At 43.4% G+C, this 19,880-nt stretch overlaps 1 protein-coding gene across 1 annotated transcript in view; it reads right to left on the bottom strand.

Annotated features, from left to right (window-relative positions):
- RUNX3 (RUNX family transcription factor 3) overlaps positions 1-19,880 on the bottom strand; it is a 138,904-nt gene that overhangs the window by 7,105 nt on the left and 111,919 nt on the right. Inside the window, exon 8 of the mRNA XM_053398757.1 lies at positions 12,250-12,414. Coding sequence (XP_053254732.1) covers positions 12,250-12,414 — 165 coding nt within the window. The remainder of the gene's footprint in view (positions 1-12,249; positions 12,415-19,880) is intronic.

Genomic DNA, 19,880 nt, shown 5'->3' with positions numbered 1-19,880 from the left:
GGATTTGAGGTCACTTTTCTCACACAAGGCTTTTCCACAGGAACCAACATTAGGCTGCCCCAAGCACCAAATCTTGAAGGGGGATAATGGCAGTTTGAAGGCAGAGCTGTGTGGCTTCCTCTGCCTGCCTAAAACTAATCTGCTCAGGTACGGTGAGGAAACTGTCCCATTGCCAGTGTCCAAGTTAGATTCAACTATTGTTCTGATTGGCTTCAGTACATAGAGTGTGGTGTGTGTGTGTATGTGTATGTACATGCGCCATCTTGTTTGCCTCACAAAGCAAACTGTCTTGGGCCAGCCCTGTCTTCCACTAAGGCCACATCCGTTTTATATTAAAAGCAGAATCCTACCATTTTAAACAGCCATGGCTTCCCCCAAAGAATCCTGGTAACGACTGTTAAGAGTCCTGAGAGCTGTAACGAGATCCCCGATTTCCCTCACAGAGCTACAATTCTCAAAGTGGTTAAATGGTTGGTCCTTCTACCAAGGGTACTCTGGAAATTATAGCTCTTTGAGGGAAATAGTAATCTAAGCTCAGGACCCTTAAGCAACTACAGTTCCCAAGATTCTTTGGCGGGGAAAGCCAGGACTGTTCAAGTGGCATCATAGTGCTTTAAAAGTATAGTCCGGATGTGGCCTTCATCATAATCAGCCCTTCTATGAGTGGAAAAGGCTTTCTGGCTAAATAGGACATCTTTGAACATAGGAGCATAAAGAGAGCTCTGAAGGATCAGACCAAAGGCCTCTGTGGTCTAGCATCCTGTTTTCCATTGTGGCCAACCAGATGCCTTAGGGAAGTTCATAGCCAATTGTTCCTCAACCATTATATGTACTTAACAACAGTGTTAATAAGTGACAATGTGCTGCTCTTTAATGGTGCCTTAAGACTGTGGCCTGGAGTTTCTGCCTTGCTCTGCTTCACAGTGTGGAGCAGAATTAAAACCTCTTGTTACTCTTGTCATCTTTTCACTCCATCTGCCACTATAGCTGACAATGTCTCTTTCCCCCCACCCCGCTCTTCCACACACACACACACACACACACACACACACACACACACACGCTGAGCAAGAACCCACCAGTTAAATAATAATTTTTAAAAACGCCACAATTTTTTTATGGTTTCACCTCTGGAAAAAAATACTATGGGCTGACTTCTAGATTTCATCTGCTCCCGTATTGCTTTCTTGGGGGCCCTCGCAATTCTGAGGGCGAGTATTTTCCTTGTCGTGCTGCCAATCAAAATATTTGAAGGAAATGTTTATTTTCTTCTCAAAATCGCACCAGCTGCTGCCTTAACTGAATAAGCCCATTTAGAGGTAATAATTTAACCATTGTGAGAGCAAACCAAGGGCCCGCACACTCCAAATATCTGACCCGATCTATCAACGGAAATGGCAACACTTTGGATCAGGGAACTGGGAAGCAAGAATTTGTGTTCAACCAAAGGTCATCGTTCCGACTAGCGTAACACTGTTGCCGCTTGGGGTTGGCCACTCTCTCTGCCTTGTGGTGGTCAGTGATAACAAAAACAGAGTCCCAGTTTGCAACTTGCCCTGATTTCCCCACCTCCTATTTCACAGATGCTGGTGACTTAAGCAACCTCAACTTAGGAGCCAAGCAGCACGCAGATGTGTTTTCAAGCTTCTCCGTTCGCTTTCCTGGTCAAACAACCAAATCCAATAAAATGTCATCTCTGTTTTCATACCAGCCTTGGAGGAAACCCGACTTCACAGATTCCAAGAAGCAACAGCTTGAAGAAAGCTAAATTTTTCCGGGTCTTCCCTCTCCCCTTCTCCCAATATAGAAGCAAGCTAAGTGGAAGGGGCCATTGTTTCAGACAGCAGTACAACTAGGTGATTTTTAGACCCTGAATCCAGACCCTCCACACACAACACTTAGATGAACAGGTGTGAACCACACAATTAGCATTTATCTTCCCTCCACAAAGGGCAAGTGTGCATAAATGTGTATATTTAGTGAAAATAATTTCATTTGAAAGGAAATTGCTTCCAAAAAATGTGTATTTTAAGCAAAACTGTTCACAAGGACGTTTAAAATAATCTTCCACATTGCAAACTGATGTGGAAATGCAGAGAAATGAACTTAAGATTGAAAGTGTGAGAAACAGAGAAACCGAAATTGACAGATTCACCCATCCCTACTCATAAGTAAAGTGACTCATAATTTCTTTCTCAAATGGAGATGTTTGATCAAGCCTTGAAACATTAAATCTGCTAGTTTGGGATACTTCAGTTTCTCATTTTCCCAATCGTAAGCTTAGTTCACATTTTTGCATCAGTATGCTCTATAATATACATATTTGTAATGAAAATTTGTCAGCATTTTAGTATATACTATTTGCATGCAATTTTGTCTAATATACTGCTATTTTGTATGTTATTTTCAATAATATATGTTTTTATGAACACTTTATCTGAATATCCACATATTTATACACTTTATTTGTTGAAGAACTGAATCACAAAATTCAGAGATGTGCAAATTTCAAAGGATAGCTGCCTTTGGTTCATGTATTCTCCCCCATCCCTCAACGAGACAAATCAGATCCAGCAATTCATACATTCCTAAGATATATATTTGCTTTTCTGGCTTAAGCTATGATGATGGATAGGATAAACATGGGAGATATTTAACACCCATGTATAAATATAGTTGGCAAGAAGGGTTATGGGCAGATGTGTCTCCCTGTGCCTTTATTTCCAATCCTTCACTCCTTCAGTCCTTTTCTGTCTGTCCCTTAAAACCTCTTACAACATAGTCATATTTTCTAAGTGTTGTAGCATTTAACTGATGGTTCACATCCACTAATGTCTGAACCATTTCACTGAGTAAAACTTAAGACACCTACAACAATAGTAAAGGTGGCATCCAATGCCCTTGTTCCGTTGGCACAAGGATTTGTTTCTGCAATGGAGCTTCCCCCATCTCCTCTCCCCTTGCATGTCCTCACCCTCTCCAAATCTGCTTCAGACGACTGGGGGAACCACTAGACCAGATTTAGAGGGGAGGAGAGGAGGAAAAGTTTCCTTTCACAAGTGTAAATCCTTGCACTGGCAGGACAAGGGACTTGAGGCTGCAGTATTTAAACAATTAATGGGTTAGGCTAATGAATTTTAAAAAACATTTAATCAATTAAAAGGCAGCCCCTGATTAATCAAGGAAATAATAATAATAATAATAGAAATTTATCAGTGCAATCCTACACATGTCTACTCAGACGTACACCCTGCTGAGTTATGTGGGAATTTCTCCTAGGCCTCTGTTTTCGTCACTGGTTCTCCCACCCACCCTCCCCCAGTTCAGGGTGCTGCTGATGCTCCAAGCATGCTATGGTGCTATGGACTATGTCGGTCGCTGTATTTCGGGGCTGGGCAGGAATTTTTCTATTTGGCAAATTGGCACTAGCCATTTGGTTTTTGCCTACCTCATATTAATCGTCACAACTTTGTAAGGCGGATATGCTTTGGGTAAGCTTATATCTTGGATGGAGGAGAGGTTGTAGCCTGTGCCTGCCCTCCATGCGTAAGTTTCACAGAAGTCTTTGATTATTTAACTCATTTCTTTCTCATGCCACACAGACTGTTCTACTAGGGTGCAACTGGGTTGCACTATCCTAAGGGTTGTTGGTTTCCCCAAAGACTGTCACACTGAAGGCTGAAGCAATATGTCTCTGTATATATAAGGACCAGCTTGAGTGGGTGTCCACAAAAAGTTAGTGGCTCATTGTTCGTGTGATTAAGGTTAATTCCATAGCAAATTTCATTTCTGTTGTTCAAAGGAGCATCCAGGAACAATCAAACCCCTTGAGGAGCCTAGAGGAGGCTCTTCTGAATATATAATTTAATATCTGGACTCAGTTCAACTGTTGTAGCTCAGTGACTAAACCCACAAGGCAAAAAGCAGGGTGAGGAGAGCTTTGGCAGTTCCTTCAGAACAAAAAGCCGCACCGCACCTCCCTCCACAGAAGGGAAGAATTCAAAGCTGATGGGGCCAACTTTTGAAAACAAATGTCATCAAGCTGGCTCCTCTGTGCATATATCCAGTGCTGGCTCTTAGTCATAGTTCCCTCACAACAGCTTGGAGGCTCTTACTTAGAACAAAAAGTGAGGTCTTTGTGACATTCTTCTGGTATAATAATAATAATAATTTATTATTTATACCCCACCCATCTGGCTGAGTTTCCCCAGCCACTCTGGGCGGCTCCCAATCAAGTGTTAAAAACAGTACAGCGTTACATATTAAAAACTTCCCTGAACAGGGCTGCCTTAAGATGTCTTCTGAATGTCAGGTAATTGTTTATCTCTTTGACATCTGATGGGAGGGCGTTCCACAGGGCGGGCGCCACTACTGAGAAGGCCCTCTGTCTGGTTCCCTGTAGCCTCACTTCTCGCAATGAGGGAACCGCCAGAAGGCCCTCGGCGCTGGATCTCAGTGTCCGGGCTGAACAATGGGGGTGGAGATGCTCCTTCAGGTATACAGGACCGAGGCTGTTTAGGGCTTTAAAGGTCAGCACCAACACTTTGAATCGTGCTCGGAAACGTACTGGGAGCCAATGCAGATCTCTCAGAACCGGTGTTATGTGGTCCCGGCGGCCACTCCCAGTCACCAGTCTAGCTGCCGCATTCTGGATTAGTTGTAGTTTCCGGGTCACCTTCAAAGGTAGCCCCACGTAGAGCGCGTTGCAGTAGTCCAAGCGTGAGATAACTAGAGCATGCACCACTCTGGCGAGACAGTTCGTGGGCAGGTAGGGTCTTAGCCTGCGTACCAGATGGAGCTGGTAGACAGCTGCCCTGGACACAGAGTTAACCTGCGCCTCCATGGACAGCTGTGAGTCCAAAATGACTCCCAGGCTGCGCACCTGGTCCTTCAGGGGCACAGTTACCCCATTCAAGACCAGGGAACCCCACACACCCACCCGCTCCCTGTCCCCCCAAAACAGTACTTCTGTCTTGTCAGGATTCAACCTCAATCTGTTAGCCGCCATCCATCCTCCAACCGCCTCCAGACACTCACACAGGACCTTCACCGCCTTCACTGGTTCTGATTTAAAGGAGAGGTAGAGCTGGGTGTCATCTGCATACTGATGAACACCCAGTCCAAACCCCCTGATGATCTCTCCCAGCGGCGTCATATAGATATTAAAAAGCATGGGGGAGAGGACAGAACCCTGAGGCACCCCACAAGTGAGGGCCCAAGGGTCTGAACACTCATCCCCCACCACCACTTTCTGGACACGGCCCAGGAGGAAGGAGCGGAGCCACTGTATGACAGTGCCCCCAGCTCCCAGCCCCTCTAGACGGTCCAGAAGGATGTTATGGTCGATGGTGTCAAAGGCCGCTGAGAGATCCAGCAGAACTAGGAAACAGCTCTCACCTTTGTCCCTTGCCTGCCGGAGATCATCAACCAGCGCGACCAAGGCAGTTTCAGTCCCATGGTGAGCCCTGAATCCTGATTGGAAGGGATCCAAATGGTCCGCTTCCTCCAGGCGTGCTTGGAGTTGTTCAGCAACCACCCGCTCAATCACCTTGCCCAAGAATGGTAGATTTGAGACTGGGCGATAGTTGGCCAAATTGGCCGGGTCTAAAGATGTTTTTTTAAGAAGCGGTTTAATGACCGCCTCTTTCAACGGGTCTGGGAAGGCTCCCTCACAGAGGGAAGCATTCACCACCCCGCAGAGCCCATCGCCCAGCCCTTCCCAGCTCGCTTTTATCAACCAGGATGGGCAAGGATCAAGGAGACAGGTGGTCGGTTTCACTTGTCCAAGAAGCCTGTCCACATCCTCGGAAGTAACAGATTGAAATCGATCCCACTCAACTTGACTAGACAGAACTCTAGCACTCTCCCGCCCTGGCCCTGCTCCCACGGTGGAGTCTACCTCCTTCTGAATCTGAGTGACTTTATCTGCAAAAAAACTTTGCAAAAGCATTGCAGGAGATCTTGGGGTCCCTACCAGGCCCCGGTGGTACAGGTGGTTCCGATAGATTGCAAACCACCTGAAAAAGTCTCCTGCTGCTGTTTTCTGCAGATGCAATGGAGGCGGCGAAGAAGGCCCTCTTCGCCATCGCCATTGCCACTTGGTAGGCTCGACGTTGAGCTCTAGCCCGTGTCTGGTCTGATTTAGGTAGGTCATGGTGCTTCAGAGCTGAGCCTACTGCTAGGCCAGAGATAGGTAATCCCAGGCCTGGGGAATGAATGCAGCCCTCCATATCTCCCTATCTAGAGCTGGCCAGTGTGGTGTCCTTATGCTCAAAGAAAGCATACAATAGATAGGTACAAACTTTGGTCACAGCCACACTATACATTTTAAACACTCGCTGGATCATCACCTTGTTGTGGTGAGTGGGCTTACACATTCCTATGACCCTTGTACGGTCAAAGGGGAGGAGCTAGACAAAGAATGATCCAAAAAGTCCTCAATGGCAGAACAGGCAGAAGATAACAAGTGGCATGTTACAACAGCTGTGAAGGCAGAAGAAGGCTGCAGCAGATAATAATCTACTGGTCGTCGTGATACGCATGCCATCAGAATAGAGCCTCACTGCGAAGACTGTGCGTTGGTCAGCGTGCACTGAACTACACACATAAAACAGATTCACACATAGACATCTTCCAAAAACCCATCCCAAACCCAGGACCGTGAAATCTGGAAGCCCCTAGTCTTGAACTGGCACATGGGCAGTGGATACAGATTCAGTCATTCTGACTCAAGACTCTTAAGGACCATCTGTTTTCAGAGTTCACTGATAACATTGAGGAACACTAGAGGAAGCTTAAAACATCCATTATTGTAGCTTGTGAACAAACTATTGGATATCAAACCAAGAAACACCAAGACTGGTTTGATGAGAATGACAGTGAGATTGAACACATTATTGACAAGAAAAGGAAGGCCTTTCAGCTCTGACAAAGAGATAGAAACTGTGCCACTAAGAAAAAAACCTATGCCAGTGCTAAGGTTGAGGTTCAAAGAAGAACCAGAGAACTAAAGAACACCTGGTGGGGAGAAAAACCTCAAGAGATCCAGCACTTAACCAACACTCATGATACGCAGTGTTTCTTTAAAGCCACAAAGACTATCTATGGGGCAATAAATCATGGCATATGCCCCCTACACTTAACAGATTGTACCACACTTCTAAAAGATAAAGAAGCTATTGCATTGCGCTGGAAAGAACATTACCAGCATCTCCTTAACCGCAACTCACCCATAGCTGCTGAGGTCCTCTCACATATTCCACAAAAACAAATTAGAGATGAGCTTGCAGTATCTCCAAATCTAGGAGAATTGCGTACAGCTATTAACCAAATGAAAAACAACAAAGCCAGTGGACCTGATGGGATACCTGCTGAAGTCTTCCAAGTGGGTGGAATTGAACTTACACAACAGCTTCACAAGCTCATCGAAAATTTCTGGAGGAGAAAGGAGATCCCAGCAGACTTTAGGGATGCCAAAATTATCAATCTCTTTAAAAAAAGGTGATAGAATGGATTGCGGAACCTATCAAGACATCTCTGCGGATGGCAAAATTATTGCAGGGATCTTTGCAAACTGTCTCCTAACAATATCCAAGGCTACCCTTCCTGAATCCCAAAATGGTCCATGAATCCCTTCTAGGGGGACAGTGGACATAATTTTCACCACTCAACAGCTTCAAGAAAAATGCAGAGAGCAAAAACTACCCTTGTATATGGCACTTATTGACCTGACTAAAGCCTTCAACACTGTAAATCATAACGCCCTGTGGACTGTCCTTCTGAAAATTGACTGCCCAGATAAATTTATGAACATCCTTCAGCTCCTCCATGATCATATGACAGCAACAATTGCAGATAACAATGGCTCTCAAAGTGAACCATTCACAGTCGGATCAGGTGTTAAACAGGATTATGTTATCACACCAACTCTATTTATTATTTTCATTGCCATGATCCTACACTTTGTCGAAGGGAAACTCCCCACCAGAGTAGAAATCATATATCGAACAGATGGAAAGCTCTTTAATCTGAGTAGGCTGAAAGCAAAGAGCCATGTTATCGTTACTTCCGCCATAGAGCTTCAGTATGCTGATGACAACATAGTGTTTGCACACTCAGAGGATGACCTCCAAACCATCATAAATATCTTCACAGAAGCTTACGAAAAGCTTGGCCTATCGCTCAACATCCAAAAAAACCAATGTGCTGCACTTTGAGGTTTAAAGATTCTCTCAAGGCAAATCTAAAAAAATGTAGTATAAACACCAACAATTGGGAAACACTGGCCTGCGAGCTCACCAATTGGAGAACAGCCCTTACCAAAGGTGTCATGGCCTTTGAAGACGCTCGAACTCAGGACAAAAGGGAGAAATGAGCTAAGAGAAAGGCATGTTTGGCAAACCATCACCGTGATCAACTCCTGCCCGGAAACCTATGTCCCCACTGTGGAATCCAGTACTGGCCTCCACACTTATCTACGGACTCACTGTTAAGACCGTGTTCATGGAAGATAATCTTACTCGGCTACGAGTGATTGCCAAAGAAGAAAGAAGACATTTTAAACATATTTAAAGGACATGGCTTTCTCAAAAGGATCCTGGGGACTGTAGTTTGTTAAAGATCCTGGGAATTGTAACTCTGTGAGGGGTAAACTACAGTTCACAGGATTATTTGGGGGAAGCCTTAACTGCTAATGTGGTATAAATGTGCTTTGAAAGGATGGTTTCGATTTGACTGATACCTTCCTAGACAAAAGCTGAGGAGAAATGAAAATTCTCCACACTGTTTGTTGGCAGGGAGATACATGTGTGGGTGCATTTTGCTGAATATTCTTGGGGGAGATATGATGAAATTCTTTTCTGAGAAATTGCAGCTCAGTTGCTGTCAAAATGAAATTCTATTGTTAGTTCATGTTGGTGGATGAAGGAAGGGAGAAGGGACCAGAAGGGGCCAAGCCCATGATCTCCTTTATCAATGGCTACACCCACACCATACAGTTAAAGCACATTTATACCATTTTAACAGCTCCCAGGATTCTCTGTGGTAAGCCATGTGGTGTGGATGTGACCAATATTAAAATAATAGTAAACAATATTTAAACCGGATTGATGGCTGTGTTAAAAATTCGCAGCCAGGGAAACTTGGAGGAGGCCATTTTGCTGATTATTTCCCAGAGGGAGGACTAAAATTCTCTAGCAGTTAAGAAAGAGCTAAAACAAAACAAAACAAGAGCCAGAAAATTATTCTGTGAGAAATGTTGGCTTTGCCCTACCCTAGACATTATTCTGGTGATGAGCGCTAGGAGGCAACTGCCTGACCTGCGTGCGCCAGAGCCTTGTGTTCGCTTTTTAAGGCTGAGTCAGTTGTGGTTAAAGAAAAACAAATGGGGCCCTGCAACAAAACATTTTGTGTGTGTCCTGGGAGCCTTTAAAGCTCTTCCTTCTCAGGGATGAGGCTGCCCAGAGTAGGAGAGCATCCCCGCCTGAGAAGAGGGAGCTTTGAAGGTGTGGACTGGGCCAGCTGCCAGTCACCCAACCGTTTGCCTTCACAAGCTAGTCCCTTCCTCGTCCTCTAAGCTTCCTCCACTCCATCCCTCTCTATCTTGCACCACATTCAGTCAGGAACTACTTTTGGAAGCCTTCCAAACAAGCCCTGGAGCCAATTTTGTTTAATGGCAATAGATCTAGGTGTGTCAGGCACCTGCTGCATGCATGTATAGTTGCTTTTTAGCATTATTTAAGTGTGTTTGGGGGGGAGAAGTCCTTTGTCCCCCCCCATATTTCTTTTTGGGCTGACTGCAAACCTCTAGGCTTGATCAAGCCTGCTGATACACCCACTTTGCGCACGAATGGTACCATTTTTGCAAAAGACTAAAACAAAACATCATCAGTACTCTGGTCTGAGCATAAGAAATAGAGGAAGTTATTGTGTGTATGGTGTTTGTGTGGTTGTTATTGAATGGTATGAGTGCTCGGGGGGGGGGGCAGAAGCAAGACTATCATATTGGTTTCTCTCTGTTTGTACCTGACCTTTCCTTCAATGAACTATGTGGTGGCTGAAACAGGGCTCTGCTCTTTTTAATCCTTGCAGAATCTACTCAAGGTTAGTAAGTGGTTAGACTAAGAGACTACCGTACTCAATGCCACCCAGGAAAACTATGTGGTCTCCCCAGACCATGACCAACACTGGCGGCTTCAACTGTTTTAGGGTTTTCAAGATGCTGCATATCACCCCGAGTGTGGCTTTAGAAAGTTGTAACTTATTATCGCATAAAAATGCTAACATCTACAACATTCTGGCTTTCATGAATCTGCACCCCCCCCCCAAGGGTACACAGTAACGGCACCTCTCTCTTTTGTCATTAAAAGGTGTGATGCTTACTATAACAACTTCATGGTGAGTACTGGCACCTATTGTTATTATTATTAGAAAAAAAGCACTGCCCCCACCCCTACGTTTTTTGCCTATACTTGGGCAAAGCAATAGCGGTAAGTCACAAGGTGTCATTTCAAATTTCCCAGATTGCCCAAAGCTGAGTCACTCCACTGCATTGTGGGAAATATAAATGGTATCCCAAATGTCCGCTGCCACAATGAGGGTCAGCATTTAAAATTTCTCACACTGCCCCATGATGCCTGATGTAGCGGGGCTTTAGGCCAAGCATCCCCAAACCTGGCCCTCCAGCTGTTTTGGGACTACAACTCCCATCATCCCTAGCTAACAGGACCAGTGGTCAAGGATGATGGGAATTGTAGTCCCAAAACAGCTGTAGGGCCGAGTTTGGGGATCCCTGCTTTAGGCACTCTAGGAAATGTAGAAAGGGGACAGAGAGGTGCCTAGTCTGGGGAGCTTCTAGGGCACCATCGGCTAGGGCACCCACAACTGCCCAGTGTTGCAAGTTACAAATGCTAAATGCTAAATGCTAAAAATTATCCACTGACTTTACATTGTACAGTATGTAGTCATTTGTTCTGCATCAGTCTGTTCTATAGTAGCTACTGATGTGCATTTGCATTATTATGTGCATTTGTTTATTATTATTATTATTTATTAAATTTGTATAATACCCTTCATCTGCAGATATCTAGGCGGTGGGTTCATACTGTAAATTGACAGTTCCCTTAATTTTAACCCCAATAATGTTGAACACAACATATAATCAGTTACATCAGTTAATCTCACAAAAAATATGGTTGGTCTTAATATGGAATAGTTGCAATGGTTCAGCAATATTTGCTCTTGGAGCAGACTGTGGTTGGTTGGCAGGGGAAGGGAGGAAAAGTTCATTGTTCACCAGATATAAGCACATTCACATGTGCTTTTTAAAACAGGCACCCCAGAATACAAGGCAAAATAGTGGTAGTGACTCATGAACTTCCTGAAAAATAGGGAGCAAGACTGAGAAAAAGGACAGTTGGATTAATACACATTCACCCCTTTCACCTCAATAGAAAGACTTGTGATCCAGCCTATAAAGTACTATAGTGAAGTGAAGAGAGCAAATGCAGCAGAACTGGGCTAGTAAACACCACCAGATGACTCAAGCCAGCCAGCCAAGGCACACCCTACTTATTATTGTTATTTTTTTTTCATTTATGAATTGCTTCCTATGAAACACCTCAAAATGACTTAACAATGAAAAGCAATTTAACAATCAGCAATAAAAACATATATAAAACTATGTTGACATATATTAAAACAACTTCAAATCCAATATAGATCCAGATAATAATAATAATAATAATAATAATAATAATAATAATAATAATAATAAACCTCCACATAAAAAGGCATGTTTGAAAAGGAAAGTCTTCTATAGCTGCCATAGAGACGACAGAGACAGCACCTCTCTGGTACATTAGCAGGAGAGAACTCCAAAGGGTAGGTGCCACCACACTAAAGGCCTGGTTTCTGCATTGAATGGAACAGACCTCCTGATGAGGTGGTATCTGCAGGAGGATTCTCCTGCAGAATACAGTGATCACTTGGGAGATGACCTTCTGTTTGTTTGGTTGTAAGTTGCTTTGGGTTGCCCAAGTAGAAGTAGTAGTAGTAATAGGCATCTTTGTCCCAAATTATATAGGACTTTGTACACCAACCTTGAATCTGGCACCTTGAACTTTGCATATGCATGCTGCTGTGTGGCTTAGCCAAACTAAGAAAACCAAACCCGTATTCAGCTCCACTTATTGCAGCAGGAGGACCATTTGCAGAAAGGCCTGAGCCTACAAAGGAACCAAATCTGTTTACCTTGGATCTGACTCTGTGCTTGTGTCCCAAAGTGTCCAGGAGCAGTCAAAGATCCTCGGGGGTTGGGGGTGGTGGGAGTGATCCTCATTGGGTGCCGCAACCTCTCCAGCTCCCCAAAACGATCCCCATAGGTTTTGGTTTGCTCTTCAAGCTTCTGTCGATGCCCTGGAACAGCAAGGAAAGCCAACAAGTACATTCAGTACGGAATCAACTGGGGCCAGGAGGCCCGTGAAAGATGAGTCTAGACTAGAGACGGAGAGCCTGTGGCTCTCAAGATGTTGCTGGACTACAGATGCCACAATCCCTGATCACTGACCATGCTGATTGTGGCTGATGGGAGTTGGAGTCCCAACAACATCGGGAGGGCTGCAGGTTTCCCATTCCTCATAAGGAAGATGGACATTTTGTTGCAGGTCTCAGTTTATCCAGTTTATATTTACAGATATGTTGCTTATGCTAGAACAGTCTTTGCCAACAGGGAGCCCTCCAGGTATTTCGGATGACAACTCCAGCTGGCTGAAAGGAATTGCAATCCATAGCATCTGGAGGGCACCAGGTTGGCAAAGGCCATGCTAGAATATTTTGGGCAGCAGTCAGCATAATGATTATCCTTTTTGCCCCCTGCCTCCAGGATGTGACCAATTCAGAGCACAGTGGGGGAACAAAATGCAACCAGAAACAACATGCTACTGAATTTGCCCTCTTCGTGTCCACAAGGATGTATTAAACTATAAACGAATGCTATTTTGCATTTGGCACACCATGACATCATGACATGAACACGTTGGGTCCCCAGCCCGCTTGCCCAATAAGAAGATCTGTATCACTACATCAAACACATGAAATGTTTTCCATATGGAAGGATAGATGTGAATCTGATACTGCAGGCAGTAATAAAAAGCACGCTGGTAGTTTGGGGCGTTTTGGCGCAAGGCGGAGATGCTGAAAAATGCAGCATGGAATGCTGGAACCGTATCCCTTAAAGGAGAGGTTGAAAGCTGCTCTTTCTGTGTTCAAATCCCCACCCCACCCCCGCTCTGATGAAGAGAAGCATTTGCTTTGCAGTAATAAATAAATAAAAGCAAAAAAATCCACAGCATTTGGGTGCAAACCTCTTATTTGAAATGGAGGAACATGACAAAAGCTCTGGGCAGCTGGGCACACATGGTAAATGTTGCAATCCAACATGATGTGAAAGGCACCACATTGGCTATTCCTGCATTTAGTGAAGATGATAGGTCTCCCAGGGTAGGGTTGCCAATTGGGCAGAAAAGAACTGGCTTTCTTAAACCTCCGGGACAGTTGTGGTGTTTTCATAAAAGCCAAAACAATGCAAAGTTAAAACCATCATACAACATACAAGCACAGTCAGCATTAAGTTATACAGCTGGTGTCCTTTATCATTTTTTGCTTTATATATTTTTTTCTTTTCGAAAATCACCTGGACGCTTTGTGGAAGGGCAAAGTCTTTTAAGTTCAACCCATCAGCCAACCAACCAACCCAAAGCGGCGGCTGCTTTCTGTGATGCACACGCCTTGTAATGGCCTGTTTGACATTCTCTGCTTCCATTTTAAATGGGCAAAATTTAGCAGAGTTTATTTATCTTTCTTGGGCAGTGGAGGATCCCTGTCACTCTGACAACAAGGCCTGGATTCCCTTTTCCTCCTTCACCTTTTGCAGCCAGCAGTTGCTCATTCATCCTTAACTGCTTTAGGGAAGTTTCATAATTTCTGACAAACAACTTTAGAGGGCGGAGAGGTATGAAGTACACTATGGATGGAGAATCTTCATATGTTGTTGGACTAGAGGTTCTTCATAACTCAAGGGGCAGAGTGTTTGTCACTTGCAGTCACTGCTTGGAAAGAGCTGGGCTGCTGCTGCTGCTGCTACTGTTTCCTGCTCTCTGGCCTCTTCTCCTCTGCTGCTTCAGCATTCCTGGGCTTCCCTGCGTTGCCTCCAGTTGCCACAGCAGGGGAAGTGGAGTGGGGCCCCAACCACTTTTTGTTTTCCCTCAAGCAGCAAAATGTCCTGGGCCGGCCCTGATATGCTTGATGTGAACGTTTCTTACGCCATTGGTCACACTGAGCCATTCCTTTGGTTTCCTCTTGCTTTCTTAAGATACTGACCCTATTGACTTTTCCTGCCCTTGAAGCAAAGAAAAAAGTGTGTCAAGGCCCCACCCTCAGTCACTGGCTTGTATATTTTGTCCAAAGATTTATACCAACTCCCTAAAGCAGCAAGTGGGTAAGCATATTCAGCAATTAAGAGGGATAGAAGGGTCTTTGGCCACTTGATGAATGGACCAACTGTGAAGACCAACTGTGAAATAATCATCATTATCCTCAGTCTGTCTCTCTGCCTCTCTCTTTTGATGTGTTGGCTGAAGTCCAGTAGTTTGGAGTGAGGAGATGTGCCATGTTTACTCGATTTCCCCTCTTTTAAGTCATGGGAGAGCTCCCACAATTTGATCCCAACTCTACGGATCAAACTAGATATGATGGTGGTAGTCATACTGGTTAGTTCGTAGGAACACAGGAAGCCATCTTATACCAAGTCTATCGAGGTCAATATTGTCAACACTAACTGGCAGGAACTCTTTAGTGTTTCAGACAAGCCAGTCCCGTTCAGAGTTGCCAAGAACTGAACTTGAGACCTTCTGCACGCAATGTGTGTGCTCTATCGCTAATGGAGGGTTCCCCTCCTTCAATCAGACCTGCCGTCAGCACCTGGGAAGGTTGGGCAAATGTTGGGATTGATAGAGAGGGAGCTAGAAGGAAAGATGGTGGGTGGCTGCAGCTTTCATCAGCGTTTTGCTTTGCAACATACCACACCACCCTGTAGAAATTAGGAAAAGGGACCCCTGTCTGCTGCCTGGTAACCAGTTGCAATCAATAATTTAATGATTCCAACAAAAACAGAAAATAGAGTAGAAATTGCTGCAGTTCCCATGTTCATCTGTGGCCAAGAATCATTTCGGTGAATACCATTGGTGTTCGTCTATATTGTTGCTGGGGTTTTTTAAAAGGCCACACATTATAACTAATGTCTTTTGATGTTTCCCTTACATTGAAATGAAATGTAAGTTATGTAAATTGCATAGTTATGTAAGTTACGTTAAATAGCGGACAGGGAGACAATAAAGTATTTGGTAGAACCTGAAGTGCAGCAGAATGCAAACAGTGTTGACTGTGAAAAATAGAAGTCGGAACGGAAATTGCTACCTTCTTATATTATTAAATATTAACAATAATAGTGAGTACTATTAATAGAAGAAAAAGGAACCATTTTCACTTAAAGTTGTTTCCCTTTATAACAGAGGCTGCTAACTTCCAGATTCTGGGGTGTGGAGCTCTATTATTCAAATAGGAATATAGGAATATATTTTGTTACACAAACTGATTTCCTCATGGCTAGTTAAGTTCCATAATAAGGTAGCCACGCCTCTAGCAGAAAAAGACCTCTCAGTTGTGAATGCAACCTCATGCCTGCCCAAGAGACCGCATACAAAACCACAAAACAGAGATGGAACATTACAGCATGGAAGCCTCTCATCGCCTGTAACTTTTGGAAAGTAATTTTCTTTTCTGTCAGCAAAACTTCTCAACAGGATTTGATTAACATTGTGTAGGCTTGCCACAGCGAACAGTTATTGGCTTGAGAAGTGGTGGTAGAAATCCATCCTTGCAGGCTGCCAGTTAACCTTCCCTGAGGAAGTCACACTTTCCCGATATGAAGATTCGGCTATTAGAAACGGAGGACTTGTGGCTCACTAAATGGAAATGGCCCTGATTGGTTATTTGAATACTGATGTACATGGGGTGAATTTGCTGAGAGATAAGCATTAATGAGTAATGTTAATTACTTGACATGCATGTATCAACAACAGCCCCACGCTGCCTCTTCAAAGATGTGATCATGCATTGCAGATGTGGCAATCGTAGACACTCGTTCTCAACCGGGAGAATCACAAATAAATTAGGGATGGGAAGGGCCTATATTGAAACAAAGCTTTGTGGCATGTGCTGATCTGCAGGTCTATCTGATGTAGCTGGCAAGACTCGGTTCCTTGGCTGAGTCCTTCTTTCACTTCAGTTGTTTTCAGTGGATTACTCCTGATTTTACACAGTGATAAGATTCCCTGCCCTGCTACATCTGCCACACCTGGGATGATTCTGGGAGAGCAGCTTGCTTTGCTCTCTGCAGCTGCTGCAGCTGGAAGCAGGAAGTGGCCAACTTTTCAACTAACCCTTGTAACTAACCCTTTAACAGCAGCTTGATCTGTGGCTATGCAATGACAACATTTATATTTATCCCATCAAGCATAGCCTCTAATGGCACAACGCATAGGCCAAGCCATTTTTTTCCTGGTTAGTGGGCATCCCAACTGACTAATGGTTTCAGCTGAGAGCAACTGGACTCTGGGCGAGTTTACACATGCATTTTCAACATTTAATGCCTTGCTGAATTAACAAATATCATTGTACATTAACAATGAATTAACAGAAAATCTGTATTAGACCAGATGGAAATTATGTGTGGTGACAGGAAGATACTACTTCCCATACTATTTAATTTGTGATAGCCCCTTAACATGTGCAAATCCCCACTAGGAACAGAAGGACCTGTCAATTTCAGTTGTCTCAGTATTTTCCAATCTTCAGTTCTCCACATTTTGCGCCAAATGGATTAATATATATATATATATATATATATATATATATATATATATATATATATAAAAAATGGAAATTCATTAACATTTTAGTACAAATTTATCCCAATAAACACGGTTTTATATGCAGTTTTAAATAATGTATACATTTTTGGAAGCAATTTCCTCTAAAGCATATTTGTATGCTGTTTTCACAAATATCTTCCTTTTTATGCATACTTTCCTCTTATATGTGCGCTTATATAAGCACTGGTTGGTTGCAGAACTGCATAGCAAAAATCAGATGAGTGTGTTTCAGTTTGCATAATTGTTTTGGAAAGTGGAAATTGGATAGATGTGGCTTTAAATATGTACTAAATCAAATTTCTCCTCCATCCCCAGTCACTACTGTAAACAAGCCATGAAAAAGTGTCAAGGACAAGCAGTAGGCAGATGTCAAAGGTGATTCAGAAATCTTGAAGCAGAGTCAGGAAAAGTAGTACAATTAGGTAATTTTAGACTCTGGAATCTGGACTTAATGGTTTTACACTTCTACACTTTATTGTTTTGGACAACAGTTCCCATCATCCCTGACTACTGGCCAGCTGATGGAAGTTGGAGTCCAAAACATCTGGAAAGCACCAGGTTGGTGAAGGCTAATTTAAACAATGGTACAGTATCAAAATTTAAAACTAGAGAAATTCTAGCTTGGAATCTGACCATTAAATGGGAAAGGAAGAAGAGTGCAAGGGAAGCTTCAAGACCAGCTCCAGCTGGCCTGTCTCCTCCTTGGCAGCCACAGAACCAACTAACTGCAGCTGATGCCAACTCCTACTGTGGCAGGACTGGTTGTTTCGTTTTCTGAGCATGTGCTTCTTTGGTGTTGTTAGCAACTTTGGGGACTCTAGTTGAAAAGTGGGATATAAATCTATTAAATAAGGGTTTTTTTAAAAGTGTTTGGGTGTTTGGGAAGCATTGCCCTCTGAAATGGCTTTAGACTCCCTTTAGGGATATATGCATGCACCATCTAAAAGCAAACATAAAGTAAGCTACTTTCTTCAGAGCTATTGCTCAGTGCAGATACGCGTAACGCAAATGTAAGCAGAGGGAATTGGTCATTTGATTAAAACCAAGGGAGCCAATTAACTGAGATTTCCATAAGCATGCGTTAGTGACCTAATCATTCCTAGAAACATTTCCACACAGCATCAGCCAAAGCATTTGTTTCTGGGCAGTCCTACGTGTGCCGAGTGGGCTCCAGGTTAAAAGCTGAGAAACTGGGAGACAGTAAACAGGGAAAGAGATGTATAGGAAACTGCATGCAAGCTATGCCTGATGAAATTTCCTTTTCTGAACTGTTATAAAAGGTGTGGGGAGCCCTGTCCTCCTTTGCACCTGACCATCCAACAGAAAACTGGCTGATGAAGTTTTTACTGGGGTGGCAATTAAGCATGCCAGTGTGCCAAAACGGCCACAAGGCTATCGCCTACAATGATGTAGACCTGTATATGGGTGTTGCTCTATGCATATGTAGCTGAAAAAGAACCATTTGGAAACAGGGGTCTCCCAATCTGTAGCATTATCTATTTTGGGCTGCTCACCAATGTGGAAAGCAATGAAGTTCTTTTTTTAAGGTCTGAAACACAATGTAAGGCTGCCCAGGCTCAAAACATGGCAACCTGGATCTTATTGCTCAGAGACCCCCCAATAGCAATCGACTTGAGAAGCAGAAAGGCAGGGAGCCTGTAGGTGGCACTCTAAGACAAAATACAACTCATGTGAGCTATCAAATACATAAAAATAATGGCAATTAGAAATATTGGGCTCAGTCCAGTGATGATCCTCATGGCAAGGGGACCTTGCAAGGGATTGTGGATGTTGCTAGGGAGGTGTCTAAATTTGCACTGGTCTGCTCCTGGCCTTACTTTGACATGCTAGGAGTGCATTCTATGGATTGGTTATTTGTTCCCTGCACGGTGGGATTCAGTATGGGATTAGGTGAGGTGATAGGCATGTAGAACAATTATTCCGCAAGTCCAAAGTCACAAGTGGGATTCAAATGTATTCCAGAAAATTAGGCTTGTGCAATTAAAGTGGATTAAAGCACTCTGTCGCCCTGGCTCAATAAATCTACTTTTTAAAACGGCTTTTGAAGTTAAGAAAGTAACAGAGAAATTTTTTGAAAAGTGTGATAGGAACAAATGATTAATGGTAAGCCATATATACACCCCACAAGCAAATCAAAACCAGTGCTGATTGTCACCTAACTGCACTTTAAACAAAGCAGAGGAAAAACTCAAAAAATTCTGGGTCATAGTCTAACCCCTGTGTTAGCTTTTTGTGAGCAAATCAGGATGGATGTTCAATAAAGACGGTAATCTAGAGGAGCCTGTTGCTTTGACCTGATTATCAGATCAGAGTTATTTAGCAGAAATGAATATATTACTGACCATAATTATTATTAATAATTATGGCCCATTATTAACCACCATCCATTCTGAAATTATCCATGCCCCAAATCAGGATCTACAACATTTAACCAGTCCAGCAAACAAGCAAAAATATTAATCAGCTAAAGCTTTAGTTGCTACATTGATAGGGATGGTCACTTTTCAAATGACTAATGTAACTGTGCCTTAAAGTGAACTTCAAGCAGCAGTTGTTTTGTTGTTGTTGTTACACACCTTCACCAGCAGTTCCCAGGGTGGGTTAGAATAATTAAACATTAATTAAAAAAAAATACAATAACAGGAATAGAGTGGGCCCCAAAAACACACATCTCAAGTGTCAAACAGTGCTCACTTCTTGTCTTTTGTAGGTCAAGCTGCTGGTTAAGGTACAAGAATGAGTAAACCAACCAACCCCTGTGTTGCAAAATATGAGTCAGCAGTATCAAAAGCAACACAATGGCCATCCTGTTGCTTTTGATATTGCTGGTTAAAGTACAAGGGCACTAGACTTTTTATTCACTGATGCACT

This window comes from Podarcis raffonei, chromosome 8, assembly GCF_027172205.1.
Source record: "Podarcis raffonei isolate rPodRaf1 chromosome 8, rPodRaf1.pri, whole genome shotgun sequence".
Taxonomy (NCBI): Eukaryota; Metazoa; Chordata; class Lepidosauria; order Squamata; family Lacertidae; genus Podarcis; species Podarcis raffonei.
The sequence above is the reverse complement of the archived record's forward strand: the minus strand, read 5'-3'. Positions and strand labels throughout refer to the sequence as shown.